The 19,465-nt window shown below is 45.4% G+C and overlaps 1 protein-coding gene across 2 annotated transcripts in view; it reads left to right on the forward strand.

The window, feature by feature from the left end:
* LOC144818166 (survival motor neuron protein-like) overlaps positions 1-19,465 on the forward strand; it is a 399,426-nt gene that overhangs the window by 262,112 nt on the left and 117,849 nt on the right. For both annotated transcript variants that reach the window (XM_078675289.1, XM_078675290.1), the window contains one exon: positions 18,417-18,527. In XM_078675289.1, the coding sequence (XP_078531415.1) occupies positions 18,417-18,527 (111 nt within the window). The remainder of the gene's footprint in view (positions 1-18,416; positions 18,528-19,465) is intronic.

Genomic DNA, 19,465 nt, shown 5'->3' on the forward strand with positions numbered 1-19,465 from the left:
CGCCTAGCACATCTTCTAGTCTCTCTGATACTCGTTCTACGAACATCTCTGTTTCTACTTTGCGTGACTCTGTTCTACCACCAGTTATTCCCCCACTTTCACCTTCCGTCTGGCATAAAATGACCAGCATTGTTACTAACCTTCCTTCACCACTTTTTCGGTCGCCTAAAACGACCTCTAACACGGAACGAAGACAATTACGAAGCCAAATGCCCGATTATCAGGAAAGGGAATCATTGAATAAGTTAGCACGAAATTGGGCTATGGACACAGCAAGATATGATGTAGAGTCTGTCATGAACGTTTTCCGTCAATGGGATGAACCAACGTAAAGATACGTCTTTGAGCAGATGTGTGTTTTTCTGTGTGAGGATTTGGTAGATAATGGTCAGAAGACCAACCAGCAAGAGTTGTGTAGTGTACGATTTAAATTTGGGGAGGGTATGATAGTTGGTCCCGACGTTGAAAAAGCAGTTGAGGTATTATTATCACATAGAAGTACGGGTGGTAATTCTGGGTCATCCTCTGACAGTGGTACATCCAGCAGGAAAAGAGCGAGACAGTACCCCATGAGAGAGGTTCCTCCGGTCTGGAGGGAAGGTGACGCAACTGCAGTTCCACCGGTTCTGCCTCATTTCCAGCGTGTATGGGTACATGTCCCCTGGAAAAGATCAGAAGTTTTAGCACTAAAGCAGACGCTACCCGATCCCCGTAAAAACCCGTCTGGGTATTATAAGGAGTTATCCCAAACTGCCAGCTCATGTATAATGAATTTAGCGGATATAGACATGTTGTTTGGGAACGTTGTTCCACATCCTTTATGGAGTAAGATACGTCATACAGATCATGACCAAGAATTAGGTGACTCGTGGGCGAACATTGCGACTACAGATGCTAGACAAGTCGGTGGTTTCAAGCCTGAGCCGTTAATAGCTGAACTTCCCGGTAGAATTATTGCGTACATGAAGACAATTATGCCTGAAGTACGCGTAAACTGGGACAAGCTATCAGCGTGCAAGCAGAAGAAAGACGAGAATGTGTCTGACTTTTTCACGAGATTTGAGGAAACTTTCACTGACCATAGTGGTCAGGATATGGCTGCCGAGGGTGGCCAAAGATTGTTTGTAGACAAATTTGTACACAATCTGCTTCCCGAACTATGTGCTAAACTAAAAGATTCAGAGAGTGCTTGGGCTGTCTCTACGTCAGCGCAGATTCTAGCAACAGCTCAGTACTACGAAAACAGGCGCAAAGACGAGCTAGACAAGGCAGACAAAAAGACGAAAGATTTAAAAACTAAAGTTCTTCTCCAACAGGCCTATCCGCCTCGTATGGCTAGCCAGCCCAATTATCAACAGAATAAGCAGTATTGTAGAGACGTGCAGGGAAACGAGTCTTCCCACCAGCGTGTTCCTTATGGCCCGAATCAATGTGCGTATTGCAAGGAAGAGGGTCATTTTAGGAGTAATTGTCCGGCTCTTGCGCGACGCTTAAACGGTGTTTCAGGTGTAAGAGGGAGAGGTGTTCAACACGCCCCCAGAGGTAGGGGCCGTGGAAATTTCTCCCAGAACACAGTTTCTTTTCCGCCTCAAAATTCCATGAATAGCTTTGACCAACAGAATAACGCATCGTCTAGGTCAGCTCAGTACTATGCTGACGACTATTACACCGAACACGACAATGAGGGTAACGATTGCTAGGACAGCCATGGACAAAGAGAGGGAGTTGTTTCAGTTCCAGTAGACCAGGATGGACCTTATGTCAAGGTAATTACCTCAGGAGTGTCAGAGCCATTTCTGCTGGATACTGGTGCTACGAAAAGTTCTATTATGCACTCAAAACTTCCTGGCGCTCCTTTGTCTGGCGAAATGAATGTCTCAGTAGGCTTCTCTGGCACCCCTGTTAGGAACCCGATCTCTAGTCCTATACCCCTGTCTGTTGGCCCCTGTGAATTAGAAGCACCCCTCATTCTTACAACAGGTTGCGGTGAAAATTTGTTAGGATTGGATTTGCTAAAAAGGTTGTATGCGACTTTGTACTGTTCTCCCTCGGGAGTACAACTTACCTTAGGGAAAAAAGTCATTTCTCCAATGTATTTGTCGAAAGAAGGTATTCCAACCGAATTGTCATCACTTCCTGATATACTGTGGGCTAATGGTTCCAACGACGTAGGTCGTTTGGAGATAGCACCGTATGTCATAACTTTGAAAGCCAACGTCGGATTGCCACGTATTCCCCAATACAAAATATCTAACGAATGCGAGAAGGCGTTGTTAACGATCATTTATGATTTGATCGATAAAGATGTTATTGAAGAAACAACAGGGAACGTTTGTAACAGTCCAGTTTTACCGGTCTTAAAACGTACTGATCCTTCACAGCCCCCTGTGTATAGGTTTGTGATTGACCTCAGAGAGGTAAATAAGGTAGTTATCCCACAGTTTCCAGTCGTACCCGACATTACTGCTTTATTGACAATGGTTCCAGCTTCAGCAGACTGGTTCTCGGTGATTGACCTGAAGAACGCTTTCTTCAGCATCCCGATCGCCGAAGAGAGTAGAGACCTTTTCGGCTTCAATTTAGGAGGACTAAGCTTCCGCTTCAAATGCGCTCCTCAAGGCTACTGCGAAAGCCCATCTATATTCAGTCAGGCACTGAAAACACAACTAGACACAATTGTGCTGCCAGATGGGTCAACTTTGATCCAGTACGTAGACGATCTACTGATCGCCGCAGACACTGAGGAGATTTGCAAACAAGCCACGTTGTTACTATTGCGTCACTTATGTGACATGAAGCACAAAGTCTCTCTTTCAAAGCTGCAATTCTGCCGACAAGAAGTAACCTACCTAGGTCACATCTTATCGAAGGAGGGAAGGAGACTGACACCAGAAAGAATACAGGCAATTACAGAACCAAGTGCCCCAAGGACACAGAGAGAGGTTCGAGCCTTCTTGGGCATTACATCGTACTGTAGACAATGGATACCGAATTTCTCACTACTAGCCAAGCCCTTGCTGGCACTACTCCGCAAAGACACGCCTAATCCTATGCCTTGGTCTGAAGATTGTCAGACGAGTTTCCACGAGTTGCGCGATGCATTGTGTTCGGCCCCTGTGTTGGGAAACCCCAACTACAGTAAGCCTTTTACATTGTATGTCCACGAAAAGGAAGGTTGTTCATTATCAGTCTTAACGCAACACTTTGGGGACAAACAGCGCCCATGCGCGTATTTTTCGGCAACTCTGGATCCAGTGGCTAAGGCACTGCCAAGTTGTCTAAGAGCAACCGCCGCAGCAGCTGTCTGCATTCGACAGTCTGCTGGATTAGTCATGAATAACACTCTGCTCGTTATGGTTCCGCATGCAGTTGACATTTTGCTAAATAGGACCAAGACACAACATCTTACTAGCGCTCGACTATCCAGTTACGAACTTACCCTGCTAGCAAGTCACATCCACATAAAGAGGTGTGATACACTCAACCCCGCTACGTTATTACCCATCCCGACAGAGACAGACAAGATTGACAAACACGACTGCTGTTTCAGGACAGAAGAAGAGACAAAAGGGAGAGTAGACTTACAGGACACTCCCCTTCCCGAATGCAATGATACTTTATGGGTTGATGGTTCATGTTTCAAGTTGCCGAATGGTGATACGACCACAGCATACGCCGTAACGACATTACACACCATTGTAGAGACTGAACGCATTTCCCACAATTCTGCACAAGCTGCAGAGCTGATTGCGCTTACTAGAGCATGTGTGTTGGCGAAAGGAAAGCGAGTGAATGTGTACACTGACAGCCAATATGCCTTTGGTGTGGCTCACAGTTTTGGGAGATTGTGGCGTGAACGTGGGTTCCTTACGTCCCATGGTACGAAGATACAACATGGCCAGCTAGTTAATGAGCTCCTTGAGTCACTCACCTTGCCCCTACAAGTCGCCATTATAAAATGCAGTGCACACAAAAAGATTCAGGATGATGTTGGCCGCGGAAATGCATTGGCAGATGAGGTTGCGAAAGAAACTGCAAGGAACACAATGAGTCGGATGTATGTTATGGGTCCCGCTAGATGGACTACTGACGTGGGAATGTGTGAGGACACCATTGAAAGCGTAAAATCGATACAAGCCGAAGCAACTGAGAACGAGGTGAATGAATGGAGAGAAAGCACAGGTAGATTGGATGCGAATGGTTGTTGGGTCGAACTATCAGAACACCAGCGATGGCTATTACCTAATGCATATGTACTTGCAGTAGTAACGATGGCTCACGGAATTGCACACATCAGTTCGAAAGGAATCTGTAAACTATTGGCCCCAGTATGGCAGAATAGCAATATCCCAACATATGCAAAGAATGTGGTTAAAAAGTGTATGGTGTGTTTGAAGTACAATCCCGGTAGGGGAACCCCAACTCCAACTGGTCATTTTGCGCCTCCAACGTACCCGTTCGAGGTTTTACAGCTCGACTTCATCCACATGGAGAGGTGCAACAACCTAAAGTATGTGCTCGTTGTTGTCTGCGCCTTTTCAAGGTGGGTGGAAGCGTACCCCCTTAAGGACAATACCGCTTTATCAACTGCCAAAGCACTTGTCAAAGAGTTCTTTCCGAGGTTCGGAATGCCTAGAATTGTCTGGAGTGATAACGGAAGTGAATTTGTAGGATGCGTGATGAAGAGAGTGTGTGAGTGTTTAGGCATCCACCAAAAATTCCACGCTGCAAATCACCCCCAATCAGCTGGATTAGTAGAGTGCTACAATGGCACTCTAAAACTCAAACTAGCCAAGATCCAAGCCAGTACAGGTCTTAAATGGCCTGACGCACTGCCTCTAGCGCTTTTGTCAACCAGAATGACTGTCCACTCCAGATTAGGACTTAGCCCCCATGAAATCGTGTTTGGCCGCCCAGCCAACGTCTGGGGCGTGCCAAGACCCAAGAAACTAAGTGAGATAGAACACCCCGTACTACTCGACTATTTGTGCGAATTGACAACTAAATTGCGTGTTTTACACCAACAGGTTCACAGTTCCTCTCCACCAGCCTCTGACGATCCAGGTCACCTCATCGAGCCCGGTTCGTGGATTTTGGTGCGGAATTTCCAGCGCACCAACAACGGACAGCCGAGGTGGACCGGACCGCACCTAGTGCTGCTTTCAACGAGATCTGCTGTTCGGGTGGAAGGCAAGAAGAATTGGGTACATGGGACCCACTGCAAACGGGTCCCTCTACCCCTTCCATACGACCGGTGGGTCAACAAAGGACTTGCCGACTCCGAGACCGAATCCGTACCTCGCTTCATCCCTTTCAGCGATGCACGTTTGAAAGAAACTAGTACTGAAAAGGAGAGTGATCATATTTTACAAGGACTTGTGTCACCGCCTATGCAATTGGACACTACCGAACCTGAGACGCTGTTTGAAGACCACACCATACCTGGGAAACGACGATACGACCTGCGGTCTAAACAAAGAGACTAATAAACGATTGACCTAATGTGATTTCCCTTTTCCCCTAAGAACTATTTTTTGATTTTTCAGCTCTCTCGCCCCAGGGGAACTAGCTCATTTTTGATTTTTCAAACCGCCATCCGGTTCTGCTGCTAGGGTCGCGGTTGAAGTCTGGGGAGTGCAACTGGGAAGTTCTAGGTCCACGGTTCTGATTGGTCCACGGGAGTTACCCCGGACTGAGCAGAGCGCGCTCCCTGGGAGAATCAATCAACCACCGCGGGCAGCAACTAGAGGATGGAGTTTCCAAGGGTAGAGAGACCTATCAGACTCACGAACTTCGGAAAACAGTTATGCACAATACTGTCCAAAAGAAGATTCCTGATGCTATGTGTTTTAATGTTATGTAGCATACTTGTGTTTTTTACTGGTTATACTCTGTTCGTATTTAAAGTTACCTTTTCGAATGACACCCAGCCACCATCTCCTCCCACTATTTCTCCACACTACTTTCACCCTCTACCTGAACACGAGTCTGCCCGAAGACTCGAATTTGTAAACAATTCTTTCATTCAGCTCCTACACCAACACCAGTCCGTAATGAACATATCAAACTGTTGGATATGCGGACTTATGCCACACACAACCGATAAGGGGATCCCATACTTCATTTTGCCATTCAGCTACTATGGTTCTCTGTGGGCTTTCCAGACCATGTTCCTATTCGCCCTAGAACCATACCCGACCCGTTCCACTGCGAGCGATTCCAATAACAAGGCACTAATTGCAGGGATAAGAAATATGAGTAGGGATATCGACACATATCTGACAATGCCCAAAGATGAACTCAGTCCCTACACCCGTCGGAACGTGACTAAACATGGGGTTTACCTGGTCAAGAGCTAGGCAGCAAAGAAATCCCGCCCAGTTTGGATAGTGCCCCACCGAGGTCACTTATGCTTACAGGGTATTGGTAGGGACCCCACAGCACAGTTAGGAAAGAGCATTTGCACGGAAACATATGTATTTACTTCCCGAACTTCCCCTATACTTTTGGCAGCCAAAGGCACGTATTTCGTTTGCCACGACCAAGCCTACACGTGGTTGCCCCCTGATTTCTCAGGTACATGTTTTATCTCATTTCTGCTGCCTCCCACCTACACGGCCAGAGCAGATTACCATCGGACGAGGACAGCTAGGGGTGTCGTGAGTAAAGACGACACCGCGGGTCAGGAATTCGCTGACTTCGCAAAGGGTTTTCTGCCATTTTGGGGGCCTATGGTGAACAGCAGAAATATTCGCCAGTTATCGAGGATAGTTGAATCCGCCGTGACTACGACGGCCGGAGCACTTGGCAATCTGACAACCGAGCTTCAGTCGGATCGACTTATGACCCTTCAGAACCGAATTGCCTTAGACATCATACTCGCCGATCGTGGTGGTGTGTGTAGAGTCATCCAATCCAGTTGTTGCATATTCATCCCTGATAACGCACCAACAGTATACCAGGCCATCTCCAAACTACACGAAATATCTGGTTCCCTTCACGTTGAGAAAGGGGACTGGTCCCTGCTGGGGTGGTTCTGGGAGCTGATCACTGCCTGGGGATGGAAAATTTTGATCTTCATTGGGATGACCTTGGCACTTCTGTTCATGTTTTGCCTATGTATACAGTGTGCTCCTGCACTATGTGGCCTCTGTGCTACCTCGTGTGTACGGAAGCCTGTGTCACAGGACGAGCTGAGTAACAGAATGATGCTACAGCAACATCTCCACGAATTTCTTCATACCGATTTGGACTCAGATTAGCATGAGTTATTGCCTTATATGAGGGCAAAAGGAGGGTCTGTGGTTCTCGAAAATCCGGACCCTGGTGTTTTCCCGATATCGAGGTCCAATACCCGTGTCACAAAACCTCAACGCACCAAGACGATTTTGGTATCTATGAACCGATAATAATTAGGACATCATTCCTATGTATTTGCGTCACAATCGAGGGTTGCCAACACCCCAAAATCGTAGTTTCCGTCCCCATCCCTTAAACTCCATTTTGTGAACGGCATCCATCTTGCATCTTGCCCTCATGTTAAGTCAATTAAAGGTCGAGCTTGATCAAGAGGGACACGTCCACCTTTTCGTGACTTCCCCCTGACCTGTCCCAACTGACTCCATTGCCTTCGGCCAAACCTGTTTGGGCAGCCCCTCGCCCAGTGGCCGAATACGATAGCATAAATACATAACATTCCACAAACCATTCACGACATACAGACCATGCTTTCTGCAAACATGCACCTGTCCACATTCCTTGTTTATGGCCAGTTTTATGACTGGGTTGTACCTTTCTTTATTAAGGTTTCATCGATATCTGATGGGAGTTCCAGGCCTAACTGGGTAATCTATCAACAAACTGGACATCTAAAATATAGGCTTGCTTACATGACTCCGCTCTTTGTATTATTGTAGAAATATGTGTATAGCCATATCATAAACTCAGGAATTCTTGCTTGCAGCTATTATTTTTGTATATAAGGAGACGGCTGGTTCTGTAAAAACGAACAGTCTCCCGAGAACCTACACTCCGTGTGGTGTACTTCTGGGACACGTGTTACTTGGTAGCTACCAATAAAACTTGATCTTTGACGGTAACTAGAAGACTCCGTGTTTCTGTGGTCCGGAACAAGGGAGAACTCAGAGGTCCTCGGGTGCTACCCCCTGGCACCACCGGGTTCCTAAAAACCCGGCACCTCAATTCCCCAACCTAGTGGTTGGGTCCGGATTGTCTTTTTTTTTTTTCTTGTTTTGGTCACTGTTGACCATCATTTGGTAAAAGAAACAATTGATGGACGGAATGCTGGACAATGTAAACATTAATCCCCAGTCACAAGGATCTGGGTTTAATCCATTATGTTGCTCATCACACCACCCCAGTTTGAACCCAGCCATATGCAAATCAGTCTTGACCCCGTTCCTTATGGGAACAGTCCAGACCGAACTACCAAGGCAGGTCCTCCCTGGACCGGAAACAATGGTTCTGCATTTTGTCCAATTGTTGTTTTTGCATTTGTCACCCCGAGTGGGACGGGTAAGCCCAGACGTGGGTCCCGTGCTCTCCATGCCACTGGAGTCAAGCTATCTTGGCTGATGAGGGGTGAAACCCCGAAACTGGTCCTAGGATCCTTGTTTCCAATCCAGGGAGGACCTGGTCTGGCAGTTCGGGCTGGACTGTTCCCATTGGGTGCAGGGTCAAGACTGATTTGCATATGGCTAGGTCCAAACTATAAAGGCATGGTGAGCAGCAAAAAAAGATGGATTTAGCCCAGATCTCTGTACTGGGGTGAATGTATGACATTGTTTTGCATCCTGTCCATCGATTGCTCGTTTTGCATTTGTCACCCCGAGTGGCACAGGTATGCCCCGACATGGGTCTCGTGCTCTCCATGCCACTGGAGTCAAGCTATCCTGGCTTATGAGGGCTGAAAGCCCAAAATCGGTCCTTGGATGCTTGTTTCCAGTCCAGGGAGGACCTTGCCAGGCAGTTCGGGTTGGACTGTTCCCATTGGGCGCAGGGTCAAGACTGATTTGCATTTGACTGGGTCCAAACTGGAAAGGCATGGTGAGTAAAAAAAAATGATGGATTTAAGGCCCAGATCTCTGTACTGGGGTGAATGTATGACATTGTTCTGCATTTTGTCCATCAATTGTTCTTTTTGCATTTGAGCACCATTTGGTGCCAGGTACGTCAGACGGTATCCTGGAGGTCGAAGTGCGTGGTAGCCATATTCAGATACTTTTTTCCGCCATTGGATCTGGAAGCAAGACAGGAAGCTCCGAAGATTTTTAAGAATTTTCCCCGAAAGCCAAAGGAAAACCGTAAAAAGACTACAGCGAATCTCAACTTTCATCGATACTGTAACCGGGGACAACAGTAGAGCTCTGGCGACGACACTTCAGAGGACCTCATCGGTCCACAAAAGACGAGGCAGGGGTAATGGAAACACCTCTTTCAAGTTTTGTCCCAAGTGCCACCACAAGTATGCTCAACGCGACCCACACAACGTCTGCAACCTGTGCCTGCCCAAGGACCATCAGGACACAGACTGTGAGGCCTGCGCTGCATTCCTATCGTAAACACTTCGAAGCCGCCAAAACCAAAGAGGCGCACTACGCTACGATGTTGTAGACCGCTAAGAAAACATCCTTCAAAGACCTGGGTTTCTCCAGCGACGAGGAAGAACGTGAGGTACCAGCAGAATCGACGCACAAGGGATCGGACGTCGAAATTCTAGAAAGGGACACTGAAAAAATCCATACCCACAAGAAGGCGAACAAAAAAAACTGATAAGGTAAGACCCCATAGACATCTGTCTGAACCAAAGGGCCACAATCTATAGGCGCAACCGAAGGCAGCCCTGACGCCGAGCAAAAATGCAATTGAGGGTCAGCCACGATTAAAAGAACCCCACGGAACCCAACCAATGGTCATCAAGGAAGGAAAATCACCGGAGCAAAGGGTCAAACACGAACCCGCGAAAAAAGGCACTACACCGTTGAAACCAGACGTGGCCGCTAGTATGGAAAGAAAATCTCCGGCCTCTGATGCTGAGAGAGCTCTTGAGGTCCAAAAGAAAGACTCATAGACGAAATGGCAATGCTCCTCCAAAAGAAAAAGGAGTTTGACGCATCTCTGAAGGATTATCGAATCCCTGAAGCCACGGTTGCCGAAACAGAAAACGTCGACGCCTAAGAGGCGGAAGATGCAGAGGGAGAAGAAGGTATCTTCAACTCACCCCCAACCAAAGAACCTCATAACGAAGATCCCGAGGAATACGGTGACCAACCTGAGGAGGAGGAAATCGCTGAACATTTTGAGGATTCATGGAACGATCTCGACACCGAGAGTCCCGAAGTAGAGATATGCAGTTGTCCTTCGAAAGCATCACCTCCAGATGACATAGCTTTCTACAATGGCTTGGTCAAAAGGGCAGCAGACCATTTCGGAGTTGCCTCGAGGAAGAAAAAAGAGACACATGTTTTTGCCTGGAAACCCTAGCCCCTGCCATTAAGGGGACTCAATACCTCCCAATGCTTCCTAGCACACTAGCTCAGGGCAAAGAAGCCTTCAAGGAACCAGCTTAAAGCAAGGGTGTAACACCCAGGGTAGAAAAGAAACACAAGGCCTCCTCAACAGACCCAAAGTATATACAAGGAAATGCAGTGCCAGATTCATTTTTTGTCACCACAGCCAGAAGAAGGGCTAAGGCAGTCTCCAACACCGGCCCTCCACCAGAAAAGGAGATTAAGAAAATGGACATGGTGGGGAGAAGAATGGAAAAGGAAGCGACAACACAGTGGCGCATCGCAAATTCCAATGCCCTGCTAAATAGATACGACCACCAACAGTGGGACAAAATAGGACATTCTCAATAAACTGCCCAAAGAGGACAATAAAAGAGCATGATCTATTGTCCAGGAAGGTAAAAACGTGACCGATACATACCTTAAGTCAGCCCTTGATGCTGCAGACACTGACCATTATGGAAGCCATGATGAAATATCACTTGGCCCCAAAAAAATATGGTGCATACCAAGAATGTTTTTTTCTAATTTTTTGGACGGTTTGGCCACAACTTAGGAAAGAATAAAGGAGTGAAGTACTGGGAAGTGCCTGAGTGGGCATTGGGAGAGAAGGGAAACACACCTTGTTTTTCGCATTGCCTTGCATTTAAAACTTTGTAAATGCCACATTAACTTAAGCATACAGCCAACTCTGCAGTGCCGAAGCAGCAATTAGGTCATCATGGATGGCACTGGTGAAATGCCATGGGTAGGGAGGGAGGTGCTGATGGGTGCGACATATAATATCTGCCTCACTCTACAGCAATACCACCTCAACCCTTTGAATAAAAGCTTTGATAATAAACATTCCAAGCAAGCAGAGTAGATGAGCACGTTCTACAAGAGCTCCCTTGCTTCTTCATCCAAGCAATTATGCATTCATCATTTCATTGTTGTAGTATTCTTCACCCTTGGCTTAGATGCACACCATTCCATCTCTCATCCAGTATTTTACCATTGAAAACCATCCATCCATATATATCAATCCAGCCAAACACTGTTCTCAACGAACCTTTCACCAACGTCCATTTCCCCACCACTCATCCTTCGTCCATCCTACTTTAACCCACCCAGCATTCCTTTCACCCACCCAGGCAGGCATCTTTTCACCCATAACCTCTTTAATCCATCCTTCACCCACCTATGCATCCTATCACCCACCTATTCATCCTTTCATTCATATTACATTTCACTCATCCTTTCTTCTTACCATCTGCTGAGTTGCAGATAGAAGAAGCCATTACCTACTCAACCCCCGCTGTACCTGCTTAAACGGAGTGTTCATGAGTCAACGCCCCTGTAGTGATTATATTACTTACTAATTGTCAATAAGCAAGCAATGTGACTTGCCACTGCTGGGACTCCCCCTTCGACCGCTACCGCTCTTGCTATCGGCCCGGCAATATCACGTTGGTCATATTTTTTAGTTGGCAATGTTTGAAAAGCCAAGTAGTCAAGCCAACCAAAAACCTTTTGTAATGGAGGGGCGGAGCTATGAGGAGTCTAGATCATTGAAGCACAATGAAGGTGTGGAAGAATTGGTCAATGAAAGACAAATGGTCTTGATTGGCAGATTAAGTCGGGCCACCCTCATACTTCCAGCTGTAATGCACTGTCATCAACTGCTGGTATACTATGATAATACATTCACAACGTTGGAGTCTATTACTGTTTGAGCATACCTTATTTGGGCATGCAATCTTCACAGTAGAATACCTGCCCTAAAATGGCTTCTCTGAGTCATACACTTCCAGTCCACAAGATATATAAGGGGAGTGGGAAAGATTACTGACAAAGTAGAAGAAAGGAAGCTACAGACAAACTAGCACAGGCAGTTTGAAGTCAAGTACTGAAACTTAAAATATAGAATGTAAGTAAATAAGATAATGTTGGGATAAGAAGAAATTAGTAAACATTAGATGGAATGAAGAAGAGCTGGAAAAAATCAGGAGACAGGCACAGTAAAAAAACAATAAAAAAAGAAAAAATATTTTAAATGTGGAGTAATAAATTTAGGGAAATATTTATATTAACAGGAGGACTTACTGAGGCCAGCAGATCCATCGGCCGCAACACTTGTAGAGTCACCCCCGGCTTCCTCACTCCTCTCTGTGACCCTCTTTATGCCCCTTGATGCTGATGTAAGAAAATATATAAAATAAAAAAGATTAGTGCTACAGTAAATCTCCTCACAAATATTTTGACAGGCAAACGTAGTAACATTTTACTTTTCGAAAATCAGATCGCCTAGTATAGAGTGGACCTATTCCGAATATCCTAAACCTAACCCTATTCCAAATTTCCTAAACTACACTTTAAAACTACTAATAAATTGCAACGAATGATCTTTGCTTCTGAACTCATTTTCAATCTCAACCCCCTATGACCAGACAATACAAGCTGCATATTTTTTCAATGTGTAGATACATGCAGACACATCACTAGGAGATTGCTTGGGACTGTACAAGCTACAAAAAGAAAGGCACAGAGAAATGAGAGATTGCTAATTCACAAATACTGTTAACTACCACTATCTTAGTGACAGGGCAGAGTATTCTCTGCATCACTTCTTAAAAATCAGCCTAAGCAAGCGCCAACAATTGCGATTAGGTAGCGCCGACTACCTGGCTATGTGATGATCACTTAATATTTGTAACGCAAACTTAACTTCGCTCTGAGTGTTAGCAGCATGCTATTTGGGGGAAAAAATATTAGCATAAAAAGAAGACAGCAAATAGATAGTTGCTCACCGAGCCCCGCAACCTCCATGCCCAGCAGGTCCTGTTCCTTGTCCAGGATGTTTGTCAACCAGTGTATTAGCTGTTGTTGGGTACGCCGGACCCCAGAGCTGCGACGTACACACCAGCGCACCCTCTCTCACTGCTGCTGTAGCTCCCAGAGGCATCAAGGTAGGCGGGTGGTGCTGCAGATGGTTGGGGGGGGGGGGCCTGGAGCTGCCGCTCCCCTGCTGTGGCGCTTGGAAATTAAGAAAAAGGAAGGAAGGAAAAAAATGAATTCAAGTGAAAAATGGAAAAAGTACAAAAGTCACAAAAAAATTACCAAAACGTAAAATACACAAAGACACTAATATAAATATGAGCGGCAGATAAGTTAGATGGGGGGAATAGTAGAGAACGATTGAAAAGTAGGCCCAGCACCATGAGCAGAGCAATAAAATGGCTGCGCCCATGCAAACCGCGTGGTGCCATTTGCCCGCAATTACGCACGTAGTCATATAACGTCATGCGAACAGGTGCGGCAAGCAGCTCCACCCGCTCGCGGAACTCCACGTAGTGAAGGAGAGTTTTTGAGCCACTTTGCGCAGATCCGCGTAGCGCAACTTCGCAAACTCCACCCAGGCCTACTATTTATCTGGCTACTGAAAGTCTGCGCTCAGACCCTTTTCCCACTTGGTGGGATCAGGGTCTTTCTTCACTTAAAATCTCTGTGATCTGTACCCCCAATAATCTGTTTTTAGTAGGGTCCTTTTTTCTTGGGACTGGGAAGGCGCGAATACTCATGTGGGTTGTCTTGCCTTTTTAGGATTGACATGCTTTTCATTATTCCACTATCTAGTTGTTGGGTCCAGAATTCCCCTCTTGTAGTCCTCTTGTAGCAGCTCGCCACCGAAGGACCTTGGGCTGTCGAGCAAGGAAGAGGATAAAGTTGCCAAAGGGGCTGAAGTAGGCGGCTCTGGCCCCAAGGTGGAGACCATCAAAGTCAACCGGAAGCAGATGCAAAAAACATGGAGAAACTCTTACAAGTAACTCATTAAAAAACAGGTTAATCAAGCCAAGACTTTGATTTGAAACCCTCAAAGGCTGTCCTGGTGCTGAAGCACTAGTCCAAGAAAGAAAGAACCCTTCGGACCCCTAAACAAGGACACTGCAGGAGGGCGCTCCTGTGAAGAACCATCAGCAGATGACCAAGAGTGGGCGAGAACGGAGAAGCTGGTAGTTAAAATAAAGTCGCTGAAAAAAAGGCAGCTGAGTGGGCTCAACACTGAAGAGAGTGTTTGAGGTAGAATGGAAAATGAGGCAGCTTGAAGCGGAGATGGTAGCAATCCTTCAGAATAAAAAGGATTTGGATGCCTCCCTTCAGGAGTTTCAAATTTTGTTGAAAGCGTAGAAAAGAACCACAAAGAACACATGCAGTCCTATGGACACTGAGCTGGAACCACCAATGACACCAGAGCCCCAAGAAGAGCACAAAATGTTCTATGAAGAAGACCCTGAGGGTTAGAGGCTATTCCATGACACTGAGGACATGGAAAATCAATGGCAGGATCTCAACGCCAACTTGTCAGAAGTAGGAGGCCACATCTCTCAAAGCCTTCACCTCTGGACAACACTTCCATGTATAAGAAGGTGACCAAGAGAACAGAAGATAAGTATGTGGTCCAGTTAGAGAAGAAGACACAAAGATGTTTCCTACTCAAAACCCTTCTTCCCTTGCAAAGCGAGCACCATTACCCACCCATGCTACCTAGCACTTTGAACAAGCCAAGAGGGGTGCTCAAGGAACTGGGAACATACAAACTGGTGACACCAACAGTAGAAAAGAAACATTCTTCAAGGAATCCTGCCTATGGATGAGGTAATCCTACAACAAACTCAACTATTGTGCTTCTGAAAGGAAAAGGGGCAATGTTCCAACCTCATCAGGGCCACCTCATGAAAAGGACAGCAGAAGGCTTGAGATGAAGTGAAGGCTTGGAAAGTGGAGCCGTGAAGCATTGGCGCACCACAACTCCAACACCCTGCTAAATAGGTATGCCCACCAACATGGGGAAGAGGTGGTTGAATTGCTGAAACACCTGCGACAAGACTCCTGCAAACAAGCCTGTGTGTTGCCCCGCAGACCGTTGACAACATTAATTGGCCTTCTCCAGTAGGCTGACATGCCACTGACCTCTTACATTCGCAGACCGCAGCAATAATAATTACGGCAGCTCCCATGCTTAACTCCATTTAACCTCTCCACTGGTTCTTGTGTGCATATACCACACTAGGAGCTTCTACCTTAACTGATCTATAGTAAGTGTAGTGGCTGTTGCACTTTCAAGGCTTGTGCTCGACGGAGCCTACCACGCAGATTTAGACTCTGCAGGGCTGATCTTTTGGGCCTCCCTTCCGCACCTATGAGCATACCTACTCGTGCGCAGGGCCAATTGGTTACCCCATCTCCTTTTGTTCTGCCACCTGGGATACACTTTTCACTGATTCATTTGCACCATCCTCCTTCCAGTTACTGGGTGCTCACGCACCCCGTCCTGAAGATGACCTCACATTACCAGAAGTCTAAATAACAAAGGGGTCTATAAACCAGAAAAAGCAACTCCGCGCATAAATATACTGAAACTAAAGTATGTCTTTTTTTCCCTAAAAGCTTTTTAGACACAAGTATCGAAAGTTGATAGAAATACAGACAACACTACAACAATCTTTAATCAAACAGTGGAGTATGAAATAATTGGCCCTATCTGACCTGACACAGGAAACCTGGAGGTTGGCCAGAGTTGTTGAAAGAGAGTTTCAGGTATGGGGTGAGGTGTACACTACAGATTGACTTGTTCGCAACACCGCAGAATGCAAAATACTAAAACTTCATGTCCAGGCACTTGCAACGCCCTGACGATACACTCTTCCACCAATCCCACTAATACCGTTAATAATAAACAAGTGCAAACAGCCGTACATGACACTAATCCTGATTGCCCCCCAAAGGTTGAGGCTAACAGAGTTTTCAGACCTAAAAGAGATGGCACAGGACAACATAGAAAGACTGCTAGTCTCACATGAGTTGCTATCCAGACAAAAGAAGAAAGTCCCTAATCCAGAGCCCAATACCGAGTTTAGCATCATGTGTCTGGAGTACATAGAATTCGGACACTTAGGTCTTCTGTAAAGAGCTGTGGTTGTCCTAAGGGAAGTGTAAAGGACAACTACAAGAAAATGCTACACTGACAAATGGGAAAGGTATGGAGGTGGTGCAAAAGGTATGACCTATTCAAAAACTGGACACTATGGTCGTTAGATACCCAACTCATTTATTGGACAACAAACTGACCTACGCCTCTCTGAAGGTTCACTTGGCAGCGATAGCAGTCTACACAAAGGCTCACTTAGGCAGAGTAGTTTCTTCACAAAGTCAAAACGTTCCTGGAAGAGAATAGCCCCACCCAGAATGCACACCAGCACCTATGTGAAACCTAAACATGGTGCTAACACAACAGATGAGAGACCCCTTTGAACCGCTACATAGAGCAAAACTCAAATTTGTCTCGCTTAAAGCAAACTTCCTAAATTACACCAATACGCAGGGAAAGTGCTTACTAGCCCTGAACAATACTTGCAGATACACAAGGACAGGGTAGTCCTGAAAACCAACCTGCATTTCCCATCTAAGGAATATCTCAGTTTCACGTGAAGCAAACTATCCTGAGCTGAGAGGGCCTGGCACACACTGGATTTAAGCAGGGCAATAATCTACTACCTAGAGAAAACAAAATTAATCCGGAAAGGATGGCAGTTCTTGGTATCCTTCGCAGGCAAGAACAAGGGAGTGTGATGGATATCGTAGACAATACAAATGTGTTGCAAGAAGTCTGGCATTCAGCTGGAAACTCAGCCTATATCACATGCCACAAGGAAGAAGGGAGTCACCTTAGGCTTCCTTGAAAAGGTCCAATCAAGTGAATTATGCATGTCAGCGATCTAGACCTCAGTCCAGATGTATGTTCACCAAACACTATTGTGTAAATATCTAGGTGAATAGAGAATCACAGGTGGAATAGAAGATACTAAAACATTTGTTTGCAAGTTCAAGCTCATTTCAAACCCAGCCAGTACAATGAAAAGAAATACTGCTACAAAGTCAATGATCAGCATGTGAATTCAGAAAAGAATCACACTGGTAGGAGTAATTTTACAGCTTAGTGAATTTTCTGAATTGACATTCGACCCACCCATCTCCCCTGGAAATGAGGTGAAAGATAGCAGACAAGGAAAAACAAAGAAAAGGGGCTATAAGAGGATCATTCTGGGCCCAGCCACTAGATGCAGAATAATGCACTTCATGTGAATCAAGTAAATTCTCCAAGCCGCAGAACTACTCCTACCGGTGAGTAACAATTTCGTTTTTGTCCTTCCGCTTGCTGATTAACTGCCTGACGCCATCCTGACGTCCTGGTGGGCTTAAATGAGTGTTACTGCAACCGTTTTCTTACTGGCTTGTGGTCCAACCAAATCCTTTGCCTCATTTTGTGCTAGTACTGACTCATTTTGCCCTTTTTTCCTGTCCTCCTAATTGACTGTTAGGATACTACAATTTCTGTCGATCCTCTCTGCTCCCCACCAACTGCATACTGCTTGTTGCCCTCCTCATCCAGACCCTGGACTCTGGCACCAACACTGGGTTTCAGGATCTCCATAAAACTCAATGCAACGGATGTGTTTATACATTGAATACAGAACTGCTCCCTGAATATAATGGTGTGTTTTACATGTCTGTGACAAGTGTTAAGAATAAATAGAGGATTGTGTTGTTCAGTGAGGTAGGTGTTCACTTCATTTTGTTCGCTTAAAAACCGCCATTCTCCTTGAAATTGTCCACAGCTTTACAAGCAGTTTTTTTCTGTTGCTTTGTTTCCTTAAAATGTTTGTCATTTTTTAGATTGAGCAAGCTAATACCAATCAGACTGGTCCTCTGACTGCTGATATGCTTTTTTAATTGCTTAGACAAAATACTTTATAACTCAATCTCTCATCCCAGCTTTTCATCTCATGTAAAAGATAAGTTTCACCCTGTAAGATGGACATTTCATATAAACAATGTCTCTTTTTGTAGATGATACCTCCTCCGCCTCCCCTAGGACCAGATTCCGGTGAAGATGATGATGCTTTGGGAAGTATGTTAATTGCGTGGTACATGAGTGGCTATCACACTGGTTATTATCTGGTAGGTGAATGATATTGCTTGTTGGTAATATTCTGTACATACATAAGTTGCAGTCCCTTTTCCATTCTGATGTGGGGAATGATCCGTTGGTGGTTGTCTGTCTGTTTTTCCTAGTGCCAGGGCCAGAATTTGTATGCCTTCAGAGCAATTACTTCACACATTTTTTTGCACATTCTCCAAGTTAAATGATAGATTTAAGTGCTAATATGCTTTTGAAATCTCTAACTAGAAACTGGGAAGATGATATGGACTAGACTGTCATTAAGCTAAAATTGTAACCCTAAGGGCAAGGCTTTTTTTAAATCAAGATGGTCACTCGTTTGCTGAAGATGGAGAAGAGAAATTCAGTGCCGGTTTGGATCAAGCATTGGTCTTTGCACCAGACATGTCTAATAGAGGAGGCCTAACTGAGGAAGTCTGAGCAAAAGAAATCACACAGGACTGTATTTGGAGTGTTCTTGTTTCAAAAAGGTCCACGTTTGTAGTAGGCTCTCTTACAGAGAGATCTTTAAGACAAATTCGTAGTCAAATAAGGAGACATTGCAGCAAACCTACACGTTTCACAGAATTGATTAACTGTTTGGCTGAGACCACATGCTTGAGAAGTTGTTAATTTGCTGAAGTTTAGCTAATGGTTGCTCTGGAAGACCCAGTTAAAGGCTATTGTTGTAGTCCACTTTTGATTGAATTCAAAATGCCATGACCAATGATTGTTAGCTGAAAAAGGATCTTTTCAGAGAATTTGAAGTTCAACAAAACAAGAAGTAGCTCTATCAGTAATATTTTGATTTGGGGAAAGCTCTAGATCTACGTCTGCTCTTGGAGTTTTACCTTTGAATTGCAGGTGAGTAGGTTCTAACACAAAAAATATTGGATTCTGTCCCAGAATGAACAGTTTTGGAGAACTTGGCCTTATGGGCCGAGCGGCGCAGGGCACG

This window comes from Lissotriton helveticus, chromosome 2_1 (assembly GCF_964261635.1).
Source record: "Lissotriton helveticus chromosome 2_1, aLisHel1.1, whole genome shotgun sequence".
In the NCBI taxonomy this organism is placed as follows: domain Eukaryota; kingdom Metazoa; phylum Chordata; class Amphibia; order Caudata; family Salamandridae; genus Lissotriton; species Lissotriton helveticus.